This window comes from Nilaparvata lugens, chromosome 5 (genome assembly GCF_014356525.2).
Source record: "Nilaparvata lugens isolate BPH chromosome 5, ASM1435652v1, whole genome shotgun sequence".
Classification (NCBI taxonomy): Eukaryota; Metazoa; Arthropoda; class Insecta; order Hemiptera; family Delphacidae; genus Nilaparvata; species Nilaparvata lugens.
In genome coordinates this window covers 45,316,290-45,341,952 of record NC_052508.1, presented here as the reverse complement: position 1 = coordinate 45,341,952, position 25,663 = coordinate 45,316,290, and the positions used below count along the sequence as shown (strand labels likewise).

General features: G+C 34.3%; 1 protein-coding gene across 1 annotated transcript; it reads left to right on the top strand.

The window, feature by feature from the left end:
• The first annotated feature begins 348 nt into the window (after positions 1-348).
• Positions 349-25,318, top strand: LOC111048398 (putative E3 ubiquitin-protein ligase UBR7). Its single transcript, XM_022334265.2, has 9 exons — positions 349-855; positions 2,283-2,416; positions 4,354-4,414; positions 5,608-5,754; positions 17,215-17,314; positions 17,643-17,773; positions 18,560-18,635; positions 19,487-19,765; positions 24,813-25,318. The coding sequence occupies exons 1-9, from the start codon at positions 688-690 to the stop codon at positions 24,962-24,964; spliced, it is 1,248 nt and encodes a 415-aa protein (XP_022189957.2). The 5' UTR covers positions 349-687; the 3' UTR covers positions 24,965-25,318.
• The last annotated feature ends 345 nt before the right edge of the window (positions 25,319-25,663 follow it).

Genomic DNA, 25,663 nt, shown 5'->3' with positions numbered 1-25,663 from the left:
TGTCACAACATGTTTTGGACATTAAAATGGCATTAATTTCTGAAACATGTGACAATATTAAAGGGTACTGAGATTTATATTTTTATTTATAAATTCAAGTACCGTTTTAAAAATTGATTCACAATAAATTGTTGTGTAGATTTATTGTAATAATAGTAAAGATGCAACTGTTTATGTTGTATCTGGTATCAGGCTGTCCCTCTGTACCTAAATAGGGGTCACACTTCTACTCGTTTCCGTGAGTTGTGTCACGGTAATTTTGGCGGGAAAATGTGCTCAGCAAAAGGAAACCAATAATTGCTATCCTCTAGTAGGCAACGTTACTAAAAAAAAAACTACTTGCAAATATTCAATGCTAATAAGAACAATTTCAAATGATGAATCAATTATATAATAGTCATTTTTTTATTAAAGATCATGTACGGTAGTCAAAGCACTAATAGCGCTGCAATCAAAAGAGCCAAGTTTCCGCAATCCAGCTACAGCCTAGCCTACAGCTGGGTTGTTTGCTCTTGTTCTGTCAGGCTCTGTTTTCTTTTTCTGTTCTGTTTTCTCTTACTAACTTACATGAGTTGAGTTTTGAGAAGATCATCCACTGAAGATAAGTGAAGCTAACAAAATTATTGTGGTATTTGCTTTTTATAAAATTTTGATTAAAGAAATCTTAATCTAAATAATATTTTTATCATGGAAAACACTCCTAAATCAGAATCTTTTGATTCAAATGTTGAAAACATGGAAGACGAGGGAAACACAGTTACAATGTTGGATGTTCTTGAAGAACAGCAAAAATGGGAAACTCAAGCCTATGCAGTTTTGGGTGCATCTGATGATAAAAACTGTTCTTATAATAAGGTAAGAAATGTTTACTGTATCCATATTATTTAGAACTTTCTTTTTTTGGCTCTTCATTTGAGCAATCACTACCTAGGCCTACCTAAAACCAACATGTTTCTAGATTTGAAATTTGCCAAAAATTTAGTTTTCTTAAATTTTTAAAATGTTGTTTTTTTGAAACATTTTGGCTTAGTGAAATTATAACCATCCTATTCCGCAAGTTGAATATTCAAGAGAGACTGTCATAGGTTAGCAATCCAGTAAACAGGAGAGTGAAATAGGCTATACTTACTTTATCTTGCTATATTTAGCTATTTTTAACAATAAATAAACTTATTTGCCCATTCTATCCATGTAGTAGTACTACTATTAATAGGCTGCTATACCCCATACCAATTCTAGAATAAGTTTACTCTTTATTCTCATCTAACTTGTTATACAATATTGATTGGGCATTAAAGTTAATTGAGCTCAGTTAATATAGGGCATTTAATAAGAGCTTATATTTTAAAATTACCAAAGAATTGGGTTGAATTATATTTATTTTGTTAGTACTAGATTTAAAACAATAATGCTGCACTTTACTTCGAGTGCACTAGTGATAAATAAAATTTTATAGGCTATTATTAATTATTAACAAAATATTGATAGTATGAAGCTCTAGAATATTTTTATTCAGTTTTAGTTACCGTACGCTATGCTTTTAGCTTTATCAGTTATTACCGTGCCAGTCAATTTATTTATTATTTATTTCAGTTTTATTTCCAGTAAGTTTATTAGTTTCAGTTTTATTTTCAACATTAGCATTAGGTACTGTACTCCGTGTGTGGGAGTAGCTGATAAAAGTGAAGCCTCTGGCGGAGTTTCGGGGGTTTTCAGTGGTCCAGACCACGGTATATAGAAGAAGACGGTAGGTGTCACGCGCATGTTTGTGCTAAATTTCCGGTGTCACTGACGTCATTTTATATTCAATCATCTGGTTTTAACTAATAAGTTTCATAAAATTGCCAATAGGTATTAAAAACCTCGGTTGGTGGCGATGACGTAATCTAGCTGGCTGGCCACTGCGCACACATTTCATGACCCCTACCGTTTTCATCTAAATACCGTGGTCCAGACTAGGGAAACAGGAGAACCCCCGTCTTTGTGAAGCAGTCATGTGAAATATCCCTTACCTGACGTAACCTAACGCCTTCTCTCTGGAAGTAGCATCTTAATATGTCAAAAAACGCATTCTATTTCCTAAACACTGGAATCCCTTCTTGGACGTTCATATACATATATATATTTTTTTTCTCTCATGTAAGAGAAAAAATCTTTCTTAATAATATTTTAGTCATCCAAGGACTTATGATCTTTGCTTTTTCTAATTTCCAATTAGAAGATTTTTGTTCAATGTAATTAATAGCTGTTTAATTCATTTTTATTGTGGTTTTATTTTGCAGGGATACGTCAAACGGCAAGCTTTGTTTTCTTGTAAGACTTGCATTGAAAACGAAGATAAACCTGCTTGCATTTGCCTTGCTTGCAGTTATCATTGCCATGAGGGACATGATCTGATTGAACTGTATACAAAAAGGTAACTTGAAAGTTTCAAACTTATGATATTAACATTCCGAAAAATGTTTTCCAATCCTTTTTCACAACACAGAACACTGATTTACAATAGATCATTTTGGCGAAGGCAGTTAGATTGTGGAATGCATTGCCAGACAATATTAAGTTGTTGGGTGGTGGGGCTCGGTTCGCGCGTGTAGTTGTTGGGTGGCAGTGGGCTTGTTTGAGTCTTTAGATGGGACTTGATCTTTGTATCGTTCAAGTTATCAGTATCCTCGATAAGGATGCTTGAGTGTAAATGTTGAATGTGTGCGTGTGTGCTTGTCCTTTGAATTTCAATTAGTTTCTCTTTCTAGTTTTTCATTCCTTGTCTATAAGCAGTAAACTTGGATTGCAATCAGCTTCTCTGTATTGATTTTAATTCTCAAAATAATTATATACATTAAATAATTTCACATCTTATCGTCTTCTTTTCAAAACTTTTCTGATTTGAAATCTTATTTGCTATCCCGTTTTTCTCCACTACTGTTTATTCTCTTTCCCACGTATGTTCTTTAAAACGCTATTAAGCTAACACAGGTTTTTTCCTCAAATCCATAATTACTATTTATATTTAATCAACAAATGAATCTATATTCCAATTCTCACTGATCTGAATCATAAATTTTCTTGAGTAGCCCATCTATTCATCTATTTTGATTTTATTTCAGCAGTGAAGTGATTTAGTTTTTTGAAAAACACTTATTTTCAAATAGACTTTTATTTTCCGATATTGAACTCTAAAGGTCGGGACACATACAACCGCACCGAGCCCGCGCCGACGTACGGCCGAGCTAAGCCCGTGACACGGTGATGGTGGTAGGAGAACACACATATCCGTGCGACAGCCGAGCGGCAGCAGTGTCTCAGTTCTGTAGTGCTACTGTCTCAGCTCTGTGTGGTCTGATTCCTGAATGTGTTACAAACTACTGTTAATAAGCTTGTTACATCAGATTTAAATTTATATTTTTCAATTTAAACTAATTACCTGTAGATACAGAAGATGAGAATCATAGTGCTGGCACACAAATGTCAACAACTTACCAAATCTATTTCGGTACATAACAATACCACAATCAGTCATGTATCGGAAATATATAACAAAAAGTAAACTGAACTATAGTGAGGTCCACGTTATAATGACAGTATTTGATCAACTTTGGTTTTTCTATCCTTGTCTATCATTCGACTAAGCCGGTGGTATTATCCTTTTCTAGGTTCACAACGGTGCAAATTATGTTTTTAACAGTGTAGAAATATGATTAATTAATGCAGAGAATCGGCATCGCTATTCTTCTATCTTTATCCACTGTCATTATAACGTGGACCTGACTATAGTGACGGCGCGGTCACGGCTCTGGCAACAAACACGGTGACGGTGCTAACTCGGTGCGCTAGTATGTGTCCCTACACAGTTTAGAGCATTTGTTTTCTCACTCGCCGTAGTACGTCCGAAACTCGGCAGTACCGCGGCGCGGGCTCGGTGAGGCTATATCTATATATTTTGTATTATATTTGTATTTTTTTCTAACGACGTGGTTAAGTGGTAGAGTGGACATTACTGTCCAAACTTCCAAACAAAAAAATAAGCTAGTCTGCTTTATTTTGAAACTCCTGAGAGGCCAAATTACGTTCTTTCGACTACTTTTGACAATTGGAAAAATTATTTTAATTATTTCTCATAAACTTTCTCGCTTTTAACACCCGCATACAAGCAGAGTTTTCTTGGAGCGTCGGCTGGCAGATACACAGATGTCGGTGTGAACACCCGCATTGATTAAGCCGGCGACAAATCTTTTTAAATCCATCCATCCACAGACTCTGCAGAGCTGTAGATTTTGGTCTGAACATTACTTAACAGTGTAAGTGCAAGTTATTTTCTTTCGGTATATTATGAATGGGTCTGTCTCTATTTTTCAGGAACTTCAGATGTGATTGTGGCAACAGCCTTTTCAAAGGAAAGAAATGCAGCTTGGAACCAGTAAGTTATTTTTCCAAGTGTTTTATATAGTAAAAATTCACCAAGAAAAGCTAATTCTACTTTGAACATCTGCTGTACCCCGTGGATTTTATGCAATTCTCAAGTTTCTCCTAAAAGTGAGCATATTGACTAGTAATGTCCTTTATTGGAATCTATGCAATTCTTAACTGTCCTATGACACATTCCATCAAATTTACACTGAACTCGTTGGTTTTGTGCTGTGATAGTTCGACAGAGTTCAAGTTCGAGTTTTTTTCTCCGTAAACAACATTGCAACACTACAAAAGTTGTCATGAATACTGTAAATGCTTTATTTCTAGGGGGTGTCATTTCCTAAAACGGATAAATCAGTTCCCGCCTCCGCACCACATATTTGACACCTTGCAACCTTATTCTATGAGGTTAATTGAAAATTCGAGTTTTCCTGAACACTCCACCTAAAATGATCCCAACCTAAAAATAACGATTTCAGTATGAATTTGATGGAATATGCTGCAAAATGTCATGGGAGAGTTGACAATTTCCAATAAAAAGAATATTTAGCAGATTTTATATTTTCACCTTTTATACAGTAAATGAATGACAACACTTTTTAGTCAAAATGAAAGACAATATAAATGTTTTGTACGACTGTATCGTATTTAAATGCTGTAATGACTAATTCTTCAATGGAATGTGACATAAAAATTAACCATTTCTCTGAATCGTATTCTTGATTCTTGGTGCATTAAATAAATGCATATTCGGTTATTATTTAATATTACTGTACGACCAAATGTATTACTGTAGTGTGGTTACTCTCCGTAATTCATAATGGAATCACTATTAGCTAACTCCACATCTATAGGAAGAAACTTATTATTCACACTTATGTCATTTTTACTCATTTAATGCTCGACTAAAACTCATGCAATGTGAACCTTTCAATGTAAGTAGTAAACTAGCTCAGTTCTGTCACCCACAACTCATCCTGCTTTTTTACTCTGCAGATCTACCGTCTGTTCCAACATTGAATAGGTCTTATAAAGATAAATGTTGGTTGTAAGCCTTGGGATGATCTAATCGTTCAGTGCGAGCATTCATGCGTGATTTCTATATTTTTACTCTGCTTTACATAGTCTAGTCCAGATTTCTCTAATGATCTAAAATATGCCAAGTTTAACCCCTCATAACTCCATTGATTTTATCTTCAGAATAAAGAACTGAACGAGCTGAACAGCTACAACCACAACTTTCGTGGCCTCTACTGCGCCTGCGAAAGGCCCTATCCTGACTTGGAGGAATCAGTTCCAGATGAAATGTTGCAGTGTATCATCTGCGAAGATTGGTTTCACTCTAGGGTAAGTAATTTGATCTGTCATTGAGCCTTACACCAATAGGTGTTCAAGCACCAACTATAGATCCATCAATCCCAGACTCCGTCGCCCATGTGTGACTAGGGCCTCGAGCACACAGGTGGTTTTTAGTTGATCAGTAGTTGGAAATATAATGGGGATTTGACAAGAGCAGCAGAGGAAACATTAGGCAACATGCGACCTGTTCGGAGGGAAGAATGGTTTGACCAAGAATGCAGAGAAGCAATAAGCATGAGAAATGAAGCAAGGCAGAGAGCACTGCAAAGAGTGACCAGGAATACCAGAGAAGCGTTTGTAAGAGCTAGGACTCTGGCAGCAAACATATGTAGAGAGAAGAAACGAGCTTGGGAAAGGAGGAAGATTGAAAGGATACAGGAACAAGCCACAAACAGAAGAATAAGGGATATTTACAGCTTGATAAGAGAAGAAAAGAAGGGTTTCCAAGCTAGAGCAGTACTGATAAGAGACAAACACGGAAATATGTCTGGGACCCAGCTGCTGTTCTGGATCGATGGGCAGAGTATTTTGAGAATTTGTTGAATCCCATCGGTGAGAGAGGTGGGTCCAGATTTTTGGAAGACCAACAGACAATTGCGGACCGGGAACCGGGGCTTGAAGAAATCAGTGAAGCCATGCAGGAGCTGAAGAACAATAGAGCACCAGGCAGTGATAAAATTACAGCTGAACTGTTGAAGCATGGAGGAGACCTGGTTTTGCGAAAGGTGCATGCCCTGGTCTGTAAAGTGTGGAGGAAACAGAAAATGCCGGATGACTGGAAAATGGCACTCATTTGCCCAATACATAAAAAAGGCTCCAAGTCGGAATGTGCTAATTACCGAGGTATTGCTCTGTTAAATGTAGCTTACAAGGTATTTGCAAAGGTGTTAGCAAAGAGGTTGGCACCCTGAAAATGTTCTTGGAGAATATCAGAGTGGTTTCAGACAGGGGAGAGCACCAACGGATCACATATTCACTATCAAAACAATACTGCAGAAATGCTATGAATTCAATATTCCTGTCCACCAGTTATTCATAGACTACAAGCAAGCATATGATAGTGTAGACAGGATGTATATGCTAGAAACAAACATGTTGGAGATTCCAAATAAGTTGGTGCACCTTGTGAACATAACATAGACAGGAACCAAAAGCAAAGTTAGTATCGCTGGTCAAAGTTCTCGAGAGTTCGGCATTGAGAGGGGTCTGAGACAGGGAGATGCTCTGTCAGGCACTCTGTTTAACCTTGTCTTGGAAAGAGCAGTCAGAAATATAGGTTTGCATGCTGGAGGTACACTGCTTACTAGAATGGTACAGTGCCTAGCATATGCAGATGATGTAGACATCTTAGCCCGAAGGGAGGAGGATCTGATTGAAAGTTTCAGAAAATTTCAGGAAGAGTCAAAAAAAGCAGGTTTGGCAGTCAATGGAAGTAAGACTGTGTACATGAGGATGACTAGAGACCAGAGAAGGATATCTAAAGAGCTCGCACTGGAAGGACATCGCTTTAAAACAATAGAATGTTTCAAGTATCTTGGATCCCTGATCACTAACAAAATCAAATGGAAATTAAAGAGAGATTGAAAGCTGGAAATAGGGCATACTTCAGCCTACAGAAAATTCTTAGATCTTGGTTGTTAAGCTGGAGCATTAAAATTAGACAGTGCTGCGACCAGTGGTGATGTATGCGTGTGAAACATGGGTGTTGACAAGTTGTGACAAGATGCTGTTGAATCGATGGGAGAGGAAAATCCTAAGAAGAATTTATGGAACAGTGCTAGAGGCTGATAGGTGGCGACTCAGAAATGATGAGCTCTATAATCTGTATGGGCAACCGAGCATTGATACTGAAATTAGAAGAGCAAGAATTGGTTGGTTGGGCCATGTGGAACGTATGCCGGAAACCCGTACAGCACGTATGTCTCTGTATCAGCAACCAGGGGGACAGAGGAAGCGAGGCCGACCACGCAATGATGGTTGGACGACGTGGAGGCATTTCAAAGAGAATTCAATGCTCTACAAACTTTCGATAAGCATCAATTTTTACTATGCATTGTTTATTTATTTATTCGTTGATATAATTACAAATCATATGAATATGATCGGGATAGAACAACAGGCATAGCCCAAAACTATTCTGTTCCCAAATTTTGATAAATAATGAAATGTTCGAAAAATAGGTTATGTTCTTACTGTGGAAATTTAAAGTTCAAAGTTCTGTCCAAGAATATATATTAGCTAGAAATTTTGAATCTAGAATGATTAAAATACCAAATTATAGTCAAATTTTGCACTTAATATCACCGCACTTTGAATAAATTAAGTTATTACAGAAAATTTTGAAGCCAAAAATATACACACAACTTTTAACTTTGTTGGAGAGTTATAAGCCCTGAGAGGGCAAAACATTAGATAAAAACCTGTTATTTTAACAATCACACACCTTCAAGAGCAAATATCTTGGGAACTGTTGGGAATATCACAAAATTCCACTGAACAAAAAGTGTAGAGAATTTATCAAGCTTCATTTTTGAATAGTTAGTTATGTCGGATGAACGCATTGGTCTCAAGATATGAGCGTGGAAGCAAAACGCTGAAAAATTCAACTTTTAAACCACCCTCATCCCCTTAGCACATGAGTTAGGAATTTGGACTTTTGATATGTTCTCCTCCTAACTATTCTCATCAAAGCTGCAAAGTCAAAAATGTTGCTTAAAACATTCCCTCCAAATTCCTTTGTCAATTTATTGGTCTATTGTTGCAAAAATGGAGATTTCACACTCAACACTGAAGCTGCTGCAAAAGGTGTAGGGAAATTCGAAAAATCTGGTGTGGCGCACTCACACAACTTTCCTTGCCGTTTTGAAAATTGATCAGCTGACGCTAGTGTGCACGCGCATCTCAAGTCTACTTATAAACGAAGATCTGAGCCAGCTGGTGACAGGACAATAACGCTGGAGACATACGAGGACTGCTATCTCTTCATAGTGAATGATTTAATAGAATCAACAGTTGCCAACAGTTTGCAATTGGATAATCACATTTTCTCAAATTTCGAGCTTATTTTCTATTTTAGGTGAAAATGTTATTGAACATTAATTGTAGAGATTCTCATGCTCAATCTTTTCCACTCAAAATTCTATGTTTAAATTGTATCTGAAGCCTGATAATTGGGAATCTAAAATCAAACTTTGCATAGATGGGGCGGAGCTCCTGAATAAGAATAAGAATAAGAATAAGAATTTTATTTGCCATTAAACATATAAACATCAATGCAATAGGCTTCGTCAAAATATAAATTTGAAATACATATTACAATATAATATATAACATGAAAACTAATTATAGCTCACAGTCTAGCAATACTACTAATATCACAGTCTAGAAATTCTCTTAAGTTATAAAATGGATTCTTTTTCAGCCAATTCTTTACCACTAATTTAAAGCTTTTTTCTTGCAAATTTCTTATTGCTATGGGGATTTTATTAAACATTACATGCCTCTGATACATATGACTCCTATGAGTTCTAGACAATCTTACATAGGGTGTGAGAAGGTCACCGTTTTGTCTGGTATTGTAATTATGGTTATCACTATTTTGAAGATAATTTCCCAAATTGTTTCTCACCTGGATTAGATTGTAGTAAATATACAATGAAGTATATTTTTAAATTTTTTATTTTTAAAAGAAATTTTTACAGATATGGGACTTGTGGCAGTTGATACAGCTTATCAATGACTATTCTAGGTATGAATTAAATCAAAATCGTTGGAGCCGTTTTCGAAAAAACCGCGAAAAACCCTGTTTTTGACAATATTTTCTCCATTTTAGCCGCAATCTTGAATTGCATTTGATCGAAATTGTTCGTGTCGGATCCTTATATTGTGAGGACCTTAAGTTCCAAATTTCAAGTCATTCTGTTTATTGGGAGATGAGATATCCTGTACACAGACACACACACACATACACACACACACACACACTCACACCAATACCCAAAAACCACTTTTTTGACTCAGGGGACCTTGAAACGTATAGAAATTTAGAAATTCTTAATTTTTTTCGGAAAGCAATACTTTCCTTACCTATGGTAATAGAGCAAGGAAAGTAAAAGGTGTGAAATTATAAATCAGATTGAAGAGAATATAATGCTCTATAAGCTCATAATCAGCATGGATTTTTCTCATCTATTTTAAGTTATAAGAGCAAAAATAAAAAAAAAATGGTGGTAAACCTTCAACAGCGGATATCTCGGAAATTATGTAAGCTTTAATTTGTTATATGACAGTCAAGTCCTTAGGATACATAGTGTTCGAGTTTTATGCGAGAAACCAAAAAATGGTACCTTTAAACCACCCCCAACCCCTTAGCACAGTGGGTAGGGGTGGGGACTTTTGATTTCGCTCCTTCAGTCGGGGAACGTAATGTCGGCTTCTAGTGAGAGCAATACGTCACTTTTGATGACTTCACTGACGTTCACTTTGTTACGTTTAATATGTGAGTGGCCATACACATACTAACCGCGGGGCGGAATCGGTAGATTCCCGTGTATTGTGTGGATAATAGAGAAGCCTCCATCTTTCTGGATTGTTGTGGAATGAAAACGTTAGGGTATATATATAGAGGGATCGCTTGCCTAGTCTAGAGCAGTGGTAAAGGTACAGAGTGTTGTCAGTCGTACTCAAAGCCTGCCAGTTCCTAGTGATAATATTGTGAAAATTCTATAGTTACAGTTATAGTTATAATTGTATAGTGACAGTACCGTATTGCTAATTTCACTTGATAGACGTGGACCATGAACACTGAACAGTATCCGTGTTTTTTGCCAAAGTAAATTGAGTCCAGTGGTCTTGTAGCTGTGCTGTAGCTATTATAATATAACTTACAGAGTTTCCGTGTGAGAAATAAGGTGAAATATCTTGATTTCTGAAAATACCCAAAAATAAGGGTAAAAATAAACCAACGTTTTCTTGCTGATTAAAAAATAGAAAATAACTCCTCTAAATTGTTGAATGAATTTTTAAAATGAATTATGTTATCAATTTCATGATTATCATTTTATGTCTTAGACTAAAAAAGTGTAACAGATATCCAGATCACTATTTTGATAGCTTTTAATTAATTTCTTTGTCTCCCCATGGCAGTAGGTTTGAGCCCACTTAGACATTTTTGTGATAATCATTAAATTTATGACAGAATACATTATCGTATGGATCTTCGAAAGCTAGTTACACGCAAATCGATTTTTGTATGATTGATTTTTTGCCGTCCTTATGAATTCGATTTAGTGGAACTTGTCAAACATCATCTGTATGTAATAGAATTTATAAGGACGGCAACAAATCTAACGACAACAAATCGATGTGTGTGTAACTGGCTTTGTGTAGAAAGCAATGTCGCCAGGCTTGTGTGGACTATCTATGAATATTACTCAGTATGTAGGATCCACTCAGCAATTCTAGCGGCAATTCCAGTGCCTACTAGCTGATTATATCTGTATTTTCACAGAAACGGTAAGATACAGATATAAAAAGCTTGGCATCAGCTGATTAAAAGTGAATTGCTCATGTTCGCGGCGCGTAAATCTGTACGCACCTTAATACAAACACTAGTAGTAACGATTCCAATCCAAATTTCTCAATCGTAGTTTATTTGCATTTCCTTTATCCCCGTCCCAATTCCGAGGCTCATTATAAGGTTTCACAATAAGTTGTTTTTTCCGGGGAGGAGTTATTAGCACCTCGCCCAACCCCCAACCTGGAAGACCAGGTAATTTTTGTTGCGGAGTTTTCTTTCTTAACCTTTGAAGGTCCACTGAGCTCCATCTGCAAGGCAGCAGTTTTCTTGCTGGTTTTGGTCCACCTCGGGTATATGATTTCTTTGGTACCACCTATATCTAGAGGGCATTCCCCAATCCGCCACCTGGGGAGGCGCCCGGTGAAACTGGTGAGATTTTAGTCTAGGCATCAGACTTGGTTGCACGGTGCTAGATGTTCGTTTGGACATGAGCAGTTCTTTTTTTTCACGTATGAGTAGTAGAGTCAATATTTGGTTTTTGTGAGATTTCTTTCAATAAAGACCGAATATTTTATTATCTGATTTTTAAGTTGGTTTTTAAAATAAATACGGCCATGTTTAATTGCTGATCTCAGTTCTTGAACACTGATTGACAGTATTCGTTTTAGTCCAGTCAAATAGTCATTTTTCAGGAAACAGCCCCGAAATAAATTTTCTCTCTGGTTTCATATATGTATTTTGGGGCGCTGAATTCGTATCTGAAATTTGCTGACACGCCAGAGAGCGACTTCATATCTAAAAACCCAAATGGGACTTCTTTCAATTCTTCCATTTAATTTCGAAAACCTCCAGTTTTTCGAAATAAACCATTCCCTCCAAAATTAAAGAAGATAAAATTTCCAATAAATTGAGTAGTCGCGCAGGATTCTACGATTTCTGGTTTTGGAGCTACATATTTTCAAAAAAGGGGTATTTTAAAAGTTTTTTTGTGGAAACTCACTGCTTCCACCATACAACTTTTGGAGTATAAAAGAGTAATGATAATTCATAAAGAATTCATATTTTTTTTTTTAGATTACGTCCTAAAGACTCCAGTCATGGAGTATAAGACAAGTCATGTTATTACATAATAATTCTAACACTAAGTAGTTCAACCTAGTTTAGGTTTGAAAGGAATTCTTGTACACTATAAAAAGCTCTATCAACTAAATATTTTTTAATTTGTTTTTTGAAAATCTTCAAATCATCATTACTTTTCAAGATTTGAGGTAGCTTGTTATAAAATTTCCTATCAATATAATCTGGTTTTTGTTCAAATAACCTACTAACCGAATAAATTATAAAATACCCCAGATGATATCTTATTACATATCCTCTCAATGTAAGGATGCCATGTTAATTTCCTGTCCAATAAAATTCCCAAGAATGCTACTTTCTCTTCTTGGTCTAATTCATTTTCCTCTACAAACACATTTATTTCTCTATCCTCTACTGAATTATATTTACTTTTGAATTGTAGGAATTGACATTTCTTACTATTTATTGTTAATTGCCTTTGCTTCAAGAATTGGACAATTGACTGTACTCCAGTAAAAGCATTTATTTCTAGACTATCTAATAAATAATTGTTAAAGATAAGCGATGTGTCATCAGCAAACAACAGAGCTCTGTGATCTTTTAACTATTTTGGTAATTGGTTCACATACAACAGAAACAGTAAGGGACCCAGAATTGAGCCTTGAGGTACTCCAGCCTGGACCTCCAGTTTTTGAGATTTAATTTTTACTATTTCATTCCCATCCACCTTGGTAAGCTCAACACACTGGTTTCTACCTATGAGATATGATTCAAACCATTTTAGTTCTATACCATTCACACCTACAGTTTTTAGTATTTCCAATAATATTCTATGGTTCACACAATCAAAAGCTTTGGATAAATCAAGAAATATTGCGGCTGCCTTCTCACCTGAATCTATTATATCTATTAGTCTTTCAACAAGGGATACTATTGCAGTCTTAGTAGATTTCCCTTTCTGGAACCCATGCTGTTCATCACATATGAAATTAATTTCTTCCAGGTGCATCAATAACCTATTTAAAACTACTCTTTCAAAAATTTTACTTATTAAATTTAGAATACTAATGGGTCTATAATTTTCAACTCTTTCAGAATCACCGCTCTTGAAAATTGACAAAATTTTTCCTTGTTTCAGATCATCAGGGAAAATACCCTGCTCTAGTGAAGTATTAAGGAGATGCAATAAAGGGTCCAGTAATTCATTTTCACATTCTTTTAAAATTTTGCTTGAGACCCCATCCAATCCTACTGTTTTTTTGTTATTCAAATTTTTTATTGCATTTTATTCATATTTTTTATTTGTTCATCGATTATCCTAGGGACATTAGTAACGGTATCTTTTTGAGCTGCTCTTCTATTTCTATTAATTACCTCCCAAACAGCAGAGTTAAAATTGGTACTAGTTGTTAATATTTCAGCTGTTCTCTTACACTTAGCTTTCCTCACTTCTTTTGCATAGTTTTTCTTTAGACATTTGTATTTGACTTCACTCGGAACATCCCTCACTAATTTAAATTCCTCATAAGCTTCCCTAACAATATTTCTTTGAGTAAGAATATCTTCAGTTATCCATTCATCTACTTTGTTTAATTTACTTTTTACTTTTACTTTTTTTATCGGACAGCATACACTAATGTGAAATCTTAGAGTATCAATGAATTGCTTATATTTGTAATTTAGGTTACAACTGTTATAAACACTACTCCAATTTTCTTGAAGCAGTTCCTGCTTCAAACAATTTATATTTCCTAGCTCATATTGCTGAATTTCTTTCACAAAAGTTTTTTTTTCTGCTTGGATTCTGGCCCTGCAACTTAACATCTAAAATTTGATAGTTATGATCTGATAGATCTGAGCTACCTAACCTGACATTACAACCTTCTATATTTGTGAGGATATTATCAATAATTGTCTGTGAAGTTCGAGTTACTCTTGTTTATTCGTGGACCTTAATTTCTAAATTATTCATATTAATAATATCTCTAATATCCTCTGTCATTTTATCCTGCCTGGCAAAATCGGTATTGAAATCTCCTACTACTATAACATTTGTGAAACGAGCGGTTGTAATTTCCAAAAGTGTATGGAGCAGCTCACAAAATTTTTGCCAGTCTCCATTTGGTGATACTGAGATACTGAATATAGATACTGAATATTTTGATGATAAATACTAAAAACCTTACCATCTTGTGCTACTCTATCTCTAGCATTTGTAGCTATTTCCCTTTCACTGTTTTGAGCCAATTTACTAAAAAATCGTTATTTGTTTTTTTGACTGTTTTTAAACCAGAGGATTGCAAACGGCTTTCAATCAGCTCTGCCAATCTATTACAAAAGATTACTTTGCCAGATCGATTTAGATGCAACCCGTGATTAGTGAAGCTATGTCTTTTCAGCCTTTCATTTAGAAAACAAATCCCCAGTTGTTTAGAATTCTTATTTTTTAGGCTGTTGATTGTATTATGGATTGATTTGTTTGTCGAATTGATTGCTTCATTTAATTCTAGCCTATCAAACCTATTAGGAATAGTACTTATTATTAAGTTTGTTTTTTTGCTGAGTGGCACAATTTCCTTGATTTTTTCTGTTACTTGAGGAAGATGATTCAAGTTAGGTTCATTTATATTATTTGAGCCACCCAGTACAATTAGATAGTCATTTTCATCAAAGTCTTTAGTTTGTTCCCTAGCTGACTCTACAACTGCATTAATTGATGCACTTGGCTTGAAAAAACATTGGACATCAAATTTATTTTTTAATCTTTTATCAAGGAGATCACTGCAATCACGTCCATGACTGGACGTCAGTAGCAGAACTCTCCCTTTCCTATCTTTATTTCCCTCAGCTATATTTTTGGTTGCTGTCTTCAAAACCTCACTGTACGTTTTATTTCGACCATTTTCAGAGCATTTCCCATCATTTAGGTTAGATTCTATTTTTTTTTTTTGCATTTGGACGGAGGTTCTATCATACATTTAGTATTATCAAATTTAGATTTTAGTTTCTTTATTTCCTCCGACATTAGACTACATTGATTTTTTAGATTTAGTATTTCTTTTTTATGGTCTTCATCTTGTAATTTTATAATCAGTTCCAAAGATTTAATTTCTTCTACCATCCCTAACCTTTCTTCCTCAGACGTTTTTAGAGTTACTTCTAATTGGTTTTTTAAATTAGTGTGGCTACTTTGTAGTTGAGCAATCCATATTGCTATATGAATCCATGATTCCATATCATGTGGAACTAAAATTAATTCTCAACAAGACTCCTCAGAAATTTTGAAAACAAGTATATGTGGGAGAGGAAGTACTAGCGAAAATAAATTTCCTTCTTACACTTATATATTTATAATCAAATGGCTAATTTCCATATCTAAAGCTGCGTGTATTGTAAAACACTTTTCATAAAAAATTCAAAATGCAGTGAAGGTTGAAGACAATTTTCTCCTCTTTTCACTCCCATAAACAATATTTTCGATTTCAGTACCATTCAAAAGTTACAGCGGATTGAAAAAGTAGTGAATTCTATTTTTCCATTTTTCGCGATTTTACTGTTAATCAAGTGTTTCTAAAACGAGTAGTCTGATACAAGATAGAAACTTGCGATTGGTCTCAAATTGAAGAGAATTTCATGCTTCCTAAGCTGAGTTGCCTGAGTTATCTTGAATTACTGTTCATTATCTAAATCCTGCCGAGACTGTAAAAATTAACGAATTATCGTCAATTTCTTGATTTTTTGAAAGGAACGAATTTAACTTCACGAATTACAAAAATTCACTTCACACGAGAGAGAAGATTCTGTTCTACAATCAAGACCAAGTATCATCTATTATCATGTAGAAATTGGTAATTTAAAAAGTTCTCCCATTTTTCTTATCAAATTCCACTCATGATATATGATTTTAAACCACATTGACAAGCTGAGAAGAATGAGCTGTGGTACGAAAAGATCCGATCATTGTGTCAAAAGTTATGAGTGTTTAAAATGTTGATCCTTGAGGTGTCCTTATAAGCGCCTCCCCACTAGGAAATCCTGAATTTGAGTGCATCTAAAGGGTGATTCTGATGAAACATACCCCTTGTAATAAACAATGTGATGCAAAATATTGATTTGATCGGTTAGGAAGGCCTCGAAAGTTACTACAATAGAAAATTTGTATTTTGGCTGTAGGACATGGTTTTCTATTTTCGCTAGTACTCCTCTTCCCCATATACTAAATTTTAAAATTCCTGGAGATTCTTGTTCAGAATTGATTGTACTTTCCCATGATATGTGATTTTTCATCATTACCTCATTTTATATAAGAAATTTTTGCGAAAGAAAGTAGTGAGTTTCCATAATAGAATAGAATGAATTAGAAAGAGAAATGGAATAGAAAGAAGGCATTTTAAAAAAAAACCTTGAAAATTACCCATTTTTGGAAACTCTGTAGCTCAAAAACCAGAAGTCGTAATTTCTTGCGCGACCACTCAATCTTTTGGATATTTTATTGTCTTCAACTTTGTAGAGAATGCTTTTTTCGAAAATCCCTTGGTTTTTGAAATAAAATGAAAAATTGAAAAAAGTCTAAAAATTTGGGTTTTTAGATGTGAAGCCGCCCTTTGGGGTGTCAGCAAATTTCAGATTCTAATTCAGCCCCCCATGAAATACATATAAAACCGAAGAGAAAAATTATTTCGGGGTTGTTTCCTGAAAAATGGCCATTTGACTGGGCTATTTATTTTCTCATTCACTTCAATAGATAGCTGCCGTGATGGACAAAGTTTGTTTTTGACACTGATCCATTTAGTTTTATGGAAAACGTTTTTGATTGAATACTGCAATGGTTCACTGTGACTTTCTGATTGCAGCATTTGGGTGGCTTCCCTACTGAGAATAATTTCTGTGAAGTGATATGCGCCTCTTGCACTGAAAGACTCGACTTTTTGCGGTACTACAGCGGATACACAAGTATGTGGTAGAATGTCACTTGATTTATTTTTCTACAAACGAACGTGCTTCAATAAATTGCTCTATCATTATTCTTAGTATAAATATAATTTCCACACGTACAAAAAAGATTAAATTTGAGACTTTAGATTTTATTAGAAGTGCAATATTCTATATAATTCATTTTGAATAGAAAAAATGTTATTAATGGCTGTAGATCAGTATTTGCACACATAATATTCTTTTTACAGCAGTCATTGTTATTGATCCTTTTTGTGTTTAAAATACCATTTTATTCTAAATAAAACATGTTCAAAATTCAAAGAAACGTTGGTGTTGACCTTTCTAGTGAAGAAAATTACGGAAGAAACCAATGACTTTTCCACTGTGAATAAGAATGTGGAAGAAACCAATAACTCTTCCATCGTGGACGTGGAATCGCCGATTCCTAATGACCCAGCAGCTGCAACTGTCATAGAGGTTAGTCATTTTCCCTTATCAAGGGGCTGATTGTCTTCATAAAATTGTAGACTTTGTCATCAAAAATTGAATAAACTTTATTGTTCTATTCTAGAAAGTGCTACTGTGTAATCTGCCTGCCAACTTTTCTTGTTCCGAGGTCAACAATGACTTCAAAGCGTGCGAATCAAGCAAAATGAGGTTGAGGCTGCTTCAAACTTACAACTGTTTTATCGTAGTTGAATCAGGATGCCAAGCCATTTTGAACAAATACTAAATGATTGTACAATTCACTCTCGATGAGGTGTGTTGAGTGTGGGAGAGGTTCCAGCGATTTCACACAATCAATCCAAATAATGACAAAAGTAAATTTTAATTTATTTATCGTATCTGAAAGCCAACCACATAGAGTGAGGCGAGGCTTACAGCGAAGTGAGAGCTATATCGACTATTAATATCATCAATATGTTTATGTTAGTGGTGCAGATGTGTATTATTATAAATAATTGAAGATTTATATTATGAATGAATAAATGTTTTATGTTTATGTAAAATTGTGAGAGTTTAGCATCTAGATAGGAGTGAAAGAAATAACGCGTAAAATGTATTATTATATGATAACATAATACTAAACGAGCTCGGATTTGCTAAATGTCTGTAGAAAAGCTGTAGAAGATTACAAGAAATAATTATAAATCTTGTTCCTACTAGAATTATAAAATATCCATTATAATATCATGTTTTGTTGTATTTTAAGAATTTTAGTCCAGTATACTACTAAATCTTATTCAACAAATTCATTTGCAGGAGATTACCAAACCGGCTTCAACTAGTATGGAAAAACAAAATGTTGAAAATTCCAAGGAACCAGAAAAAGCTGAAGGTAAGGAATGAAGTTGTACATATTATTTTCGACTTCTACTCATTTCAAATGTTTGCCAGTTGACAAAATTTAAATGAATATGCATATAAAAGGCCTTTGTTTTGAAGTAAGCGGTCAATTATTGTAACATCAGTTCTGCAAAAGTCTTTCACGAAGTATCTAAGGATTCATGTCCTCTCTGTGCTGTGGTCTTTGAACTCAAAAATTCAGTGCAAGTCAATCAGTTCGCTAGTTCAGGCTGATGATGCCTCAAATAGTTCATAAAAAGTTTTGTTTATTATACAGATTGTCCCACGAAAAGTGTAAGAACCGAAGACCATGGATTCTACGTGTAATTTGAAACAAAAAAGCCCAGTAAAATTTTCTTATATCGACCTTAGTTTTCGAGATATATCGATTTTTATATATTTTTGAAAAACGTCCACTTTAAAACTATCAGTTGATATCTAATTCTTAGGATAAGGGTAGGAAAAGAAAGAAATTATTTCCAGTAAGATTAATTATACAGTAATCTGTTCCTTTGACGTTTTTTTTTGAACTTTTTATAAGCGTTCAAACTGTTTAAAATTTGGTTTTGAATTGTATGAGTTTTATTGGAAATTCTTCCTCTTTTCAACTATATCCTTAGAATTTGATTTTGAATAATAGTTTTCTAGTTATTGTCGTTTTTCTAAAATATTGAACATTCCACATCTCGAAAACTAAGGTCGGTATAAGAAACTTTTACTGGAAATTTTCCGTTGCAAATTTTATATAGAATCTATGGTCTTTGGATGTTAGGCTACATCTTTCCTGGGACACTCTGTATGGTAATGTCCTGTTTCCCCATCAATCGAATTATAATTTTTCAGAGTGTCTATTGAAAACGATGAAGCCTGTCGATATGCCTGCCGAGGAAGCCTCTTATTGGACAGTAGGTTTTCGCAAATCATTGTGTGTCTGCCAGAGTTGTCAAAAAATGTACAAGGACCTGAATGTGAGTTTTCTTACTGATCTCTCCGATTCGGTCGGGGTTTACGAGGAGGAGGGATTGAAGGAACGCACCAAAAAAGTATCTTCTACAAATGACGAAACAACTATGAATGCTCTTTCGACTCTGAATCGTGTGACGCAAATTGAAGCAATCCAGCGTAAGTATTAATTATTAAAATACTGTACAACTATCTCAAATATCGAATGCTCATGAGCAAAACCTTATGCTCCATGCTCATGCTCATGCATATGCTCTGTTTTTATTCATATGACCCATTATCACAAAGTACATACAACAATAACTTAATATCGGGGGACCGAGTTTTGCTCTGGTGTGTAAAAGCATAGAAAATTTGTAACGAAAGATTGAATTTATAGTTTATATTTATTTATTCATTTTCTCAGTCGTACAATTATTTTTACAGTTATATGAGAAGGCACAACAGGCTTATGCCCAAAACTGTCCCTTTTCAAATTTATACTACAGTCCAAATCAAAATCTAGGTTAAGCTACCATCACTCATCAAAATAACAATTAATTCACACTTCAAAAAACAAACACATAATCAATTATTACAAATAGATATAGGTACTATGAATTCGATTTAGAAATATTTAACAATATTTGTTAATATACTATGTACTATTCTACACTAACATCATCTAGTGTTACTATTCTGGACTTTCTGAAGTAAACATGTTTTCTATAAAAAAAGAGAAATAAACGAAAAAAGTTTTTCTTGCTGAATTTTTCTTCTCGTGAGATCAGCTGAATGATCCCACACTCGTTCACTCACTTCCATTATGGTATCGACAGATGACAAAATTTCCAGCTGTTTTTTCCAAGGACGTATTTATTCTTTTAATGTCCTTCAGCGAGTTATCCCAGGGTTGAGACCTAGTGCAATCGAATTTTCATATCATAAACCTACTTTGTTCAAAATTTCGTGAGAATCATTAGTGCAGTTTTCGAGATCCGGTCACATACAGATATACAGGGTGTCCCACCAAGGTTGTAACAGCCGACAAATAATGTCTACTCGACATTTCTGACAAAAAATGTTCAGTAAACTTTTTCCCTATCGACCTTATTTTTCGAGATATATTGATTTTTCAATATTTTCAGAATATGCCTACTTCCGGTCATTAAATACTCAATAACTCGAAAACTACTGGTCAAATTTCAATTTCAAGGGTATTTTTGGAAAGAGAAAAACATTTCAAACAATTTAATTTGCTGTTAGATATTTTGTACGTTGGCCACCACGCTCACCTGATCTTACTCCAATAGACTTCTACTTTTGGGGGGTTGTGAAAAGTGAAGTTTACAGAGAACCTGTAGAGACCAGGGAGGAACTGATTCTCAGAATTCGATTGACGTTTAAGGTAATGAAGACACGGCCCAACGAAGTGAGACGGGCAACTCGAAGATTGATAAACGGCAGCAGAAGTTGTATAAACAGAAATGGAGGCTATTTTGAACTCCTGTAAGCAGTGAGCATGATATGTAACTTGATTACCATCAGGTTTTTTTAATTCTGTCATTCATCTACTTTGAATTATTATTCTATGAATACATTTTGTTGGACCTTGTAAAAGTGTATGATTAATATTTTATATAGGATTTAGGCTATATACTACGGAAAATAATCAGGTGATTCCACTCTTAGAATCGTCACTTGATGCATGCTGTTTGTGAATTTCCCCTTTTTGAAGGTGTTCATCCCAGATATTAGCAGTTTTGAACACTTTATCATGGAACTTTTCTTTTCGAATTTATACTCATTCGAAAGCTTATTAAATGGAGAAGTTTTTGAAATATTGAAACCACTATAATTACCCGGAGAAAAAACGGTTTGAAACTTAACTTTGAATTTGAAGAATAGCATATTTTCAAGTTTAAGCCCTAATAAAAAACTACAAAATATCTAACAACAAATAAAATTACATTGATCTTGTTTGAATTGTTTTTCTCTTTCCAACAACACCCTTAAAATTGAAATTTGACCAGTAGTTTTCGAGTTATTTAGTATTTATTGACCGGAAGTAGGCATAATCTGAAAATATCGAAAAATCGATGTATTTCGATAACTAAGGTCGATAAGAAGAAAGTTTACTGAACATTTTTTGTCAGAAATGTCAAGTAGAATTCATGGTCAACGGCTGTTACAACCTTGGTGGGACATTCTGTATAAACATCTAAACATAAATTGCTCGTTTAATAGTATAGGATAATTGAAATTGAGATATTTTCAATCCCGTCATAGAAGCACTCTCAGATCACATATACTGCATCAATTATATGTTGAATAAGAATTTAATTTATTTATTTAAAAATGATTGAGAATATTTTTCATATTCAAGTACAGAAATATAGATTCCAAGTAGATATATTTTAATATGAACTCAAGTGTTCATAATGAGTAAAATTGGGTTTTATGGCGAGGCATAACATCTCTTTGCAACGTGGCTCTCTCTGCTAATAAAAGCTATAAGCAAAAATAAATAAAAAGTAGAGAATAAAGATACAAATTTTATTCAATTTTTCAATTGAAAAAAAAACGTATAAATGAAAACTGCATAATTAACGCCTTAATTTATGCGTTTATATGTTGGAACTTTTGTTAACAAATTCCGTGCTATTATCCACATTTGGGCATTTTTCATTTTATCACTTGTTGGAATTGGTTGGAATTATTATTGTTAACCAAAAACTAATAGTCCAGTCAAGGAAAGGTTATAGAGGAAAAAAGTTTGGAAGACAATTTTTGACCCTGCAGTTCTGTTTAGGGTAGTAAGGAGGTAAACATAATCCAAAGTCACCACCCCTACCAACTGTGCTAAGTGGATGAGGGGTGGTTCAATGGTACCACTTTTTGGTTTATATTACTCGAAAATTATGTAACGGACATAACTGTTATGTACAAAATTGAAGCTTACATAATTTCCTACAATATTCATTTTACATTTTTTCTTTACATATATTCTAATAGAAGATAATGATAATTGTTTTCGAGCTATCATATCTTGAAGATGTAACATTTTTGAAAAACACATTTGTTTGCCTCAATTTTTTGCTATTTTTGCTCATAACTTTTTCAAAATCGATGGAAAAAATACGTGCTGATTATGAGCTTATAGAGCAATGAATTCTCTGGAATTTGATGAGTAATTTCACATTTTTACGCATTTCCCTACGTCTCTTGCAGCAGCTTTAGTGTTGTGTATGAAATCTCTAGTTTTACAATAATAGAACATTTGACAAAGGAATTCGGAGGGAATTTTTTAATCACAATTTTTTACTTTGCAGCTTTTTTGAGACTAGTCTCAAGACTAGTTGAGGCTAGTTGGGAGGAAAATATATCAAAAGTCCCCATCCCTATCTCATATTCTAAAGGGATGAGGGTGGTTTTAAAGTTGCATTTTTAGGCACATTGGTTAACGCTGTTTTGTGTATCTGCCATACGCTAAATAAATAATGAATTTTTAGGCTTTTTGCTTCCACGCTTATATCTTGGGAAAAATGCGTTCAACCGTTTTCTAACTATTCAAAAATGAAGCTTGCAAAATTTTCTACAATTTTTGTTCAGTAGAATTTTGTGATATTTCCAACTTTTTTTCCAACAGTTTTCGAAATATTCGCTCTTGAAGGTGTAAAATTGTTGAAATAGCAGGTTTTTATCCAATCTTTTGCTCTTTCATGGCTTAGCATAACTCTCCAACAATGTATCGTAGAAATAACTCATCGTGGGTTTGTAGAGCATTAAATTCTCTTTGATATGATTTATTATTTCACTATTCCAAGTTTTCTTTTTATTGTTATTCAGCTTTAATTTTCAATACTGCAATATTGAGACTAGTAAGAATGTAATCTTGAGAAAAGTGCGCATCTTTTCCCCTATGTTAAAGGTGTGAAACCGCTGAGTTGACTCTTGTTGCAAAGTTGAAAGTTTCACCCCCACATTAAAGCTGTAATCACAATGAAAGGAAAACTTGGAATAGTGTGAAATGATGCAAATGCTCTACAAACCTACGATTATTTATTATTTCTACGTTGCATTGTTGGAGATCTATAAGCCCTGAATGAGCAAAAAATGTAATACAAAAATTATATTTAAACAATTTTACACCTTCAAGAGCTAATATCTCGAAAACTGTTGGAAATATTACAAAACTCTACTGAACAAAAATTGTAGAAAATTTATCAACCTTCATTTTTGAATATTTACCCATGTCGGTTGAACGCATTTTTCCCAAAATGAGCGAGGAAGCAAAAATGCAACTGTAAAACCACCGTCATCCCTTTAGCACATAAGGTAGGGATGAGGACTTGAGTCTCAAAACATTTCCTCCGAATGCCTACTGTATGTCAAAATGGTCTATTGTTGCAAAACTATAGATTTCACACTCAACACTAAAGCTGCTGCAACAGTCCTAGGGAAATGCGTAAAAATGTGAAATTACACATCAAATTGCAGAGAATTCATTGCTCTATAAGTTCATAATCAGCACGTATTTTCTCCATTGATTTTGAAAAAGTTATGAGCAAAACGTTAAGAGGCAAACGTTTATTTTTTTTTTTTCAAAAATTTCACACCATCAAGATCGGATATCTCGGAAACTATACAAGGTATAGAAAAAGTTGTAAAATGAAAGCTTTATAAATTATGTAAGCTTCATAATATAACAGCTGTTATATTAACAACAGTTATGTCCGTAAAATACGAGTACATAGTTTTCGAGTAATATCATAGCCACCTCTAATACAAGGCCCCGGCCTACGATATTGCAACGTCGCAGCGTAGGCCTAGAACTAATACATGATTGGTGAAAAAGATCAGCTGGTATTTTTCAAAATCTTTTTCACCAATCATGTATTAGATTCTAGGCCTACATTGCGACGTTGCAATATCGTAGGCCGGGGCCTTGTATTAGAGGTGGCTATGGTAATATGCGAGAAACCACAAAGTGGTACCTTTGAACCTTAGCACGGGGGGTAGGGGTGGGGACTTTTAATATGTTTACCTCCTTACTACCCTCAATAGAACTACGGGGTTAAATATTTTCTCCCAAACTTTTCCTCCTATACCCTTGTTTGAGCATTCATTGCCTGGACTAACTGGAAGGGTTATTGCTTTTCAGTACAACAACCCTTTCTTGTTACAACTTGTAATGCCAGTTTGAAAAAACCTATTCCGTTTTCAGGTTATAATGAGCTTCAATCGAACTTGAAGGAGTATTTGTTGAAGTTCGCAGAAAATAAAAAAGTAGTCAGAGAAGAAGACATTCATGAATTCTTCGAACAAATGGCGAGGAAGAAGCAGAAAGTGGAAGAGGTTCCTTACTTCTGTCGTTAACTCAATGTGAGATACACTTTAAATTATTTTAATTATTATACTTTTTGTAAAATCACAACCAGATATTTTTTCTGGTTATTTTCTCAGGTTTCCTTGTTTATTTTCCATTGTAGTATTGAGTTATTATTTCGCTGTCCAGTTTATCTTCATTGAGTTTTCGAAAAAGTCAGTCTTTATATCTGTACCACATTCGAACATTTTTGTCGTATCCACTAAAAACCTATTTATTACTATGTAATCTGTGTGATAGACGTGTCATTGCAACTTCGATAATAAATTATTTTGATTGTATTGTATTGATTATTCGATAATTTTTTTTCTACAATTAACTTGTGAATAAATTTATTAAAATTATTCTGTAACTATATTTTTCAATAATATTACGAGTGGATTAGCATTTATACTATCAAATTGTACAATAAGCTGAACTCCTAATTTTTCAGATGAAGGAAAACGTGTTAATTTCAAAATAAATCAACCCTTCAAATAAAAAAAAACATGATGACGATTTGTTTAATTAGTCATCATCCTTTTTGTATTGGTTTAAAGGATTTCATTATGTAAATTTTCAGTTAGTTTAGCTGTTATTCTGTTGACCAGCTTATGTTATATATCATTTTAATTCTTGAAACAAACTGTTTTTAAGGCGGAAACAGTCAGCATTGATGTAATGTGAAGCGTTGATTACGTTATTCATGA

What these genes read in the sequence shown, in the direction of transcription:
- LOC111048398 (XM_022334265.2), top strand. Translation starts at nt 688, where the DNA reads ATGGAAAACACTCCTAAATCAGAATCTTTTGATTCAAATGTTGAAAAC. An exon ending in AAAACTGTTCTTATAATAAG is followed by an intron (nt 856 to 2,282) that starts GTAAGAAATGTT and finishes TTTATTTTGCAG; the next exon opens with GGATACGTCAAACGGCAAGC. An exon ending in GGAACCAGAAAAAGCTGAAG is followed by an intron (nt 18,636 to 19,486) that starts GTAAGGAATGAA and finishes ATAATTTTTCAG; the next exon opens with AGTGTCTATTGAAAACGATG.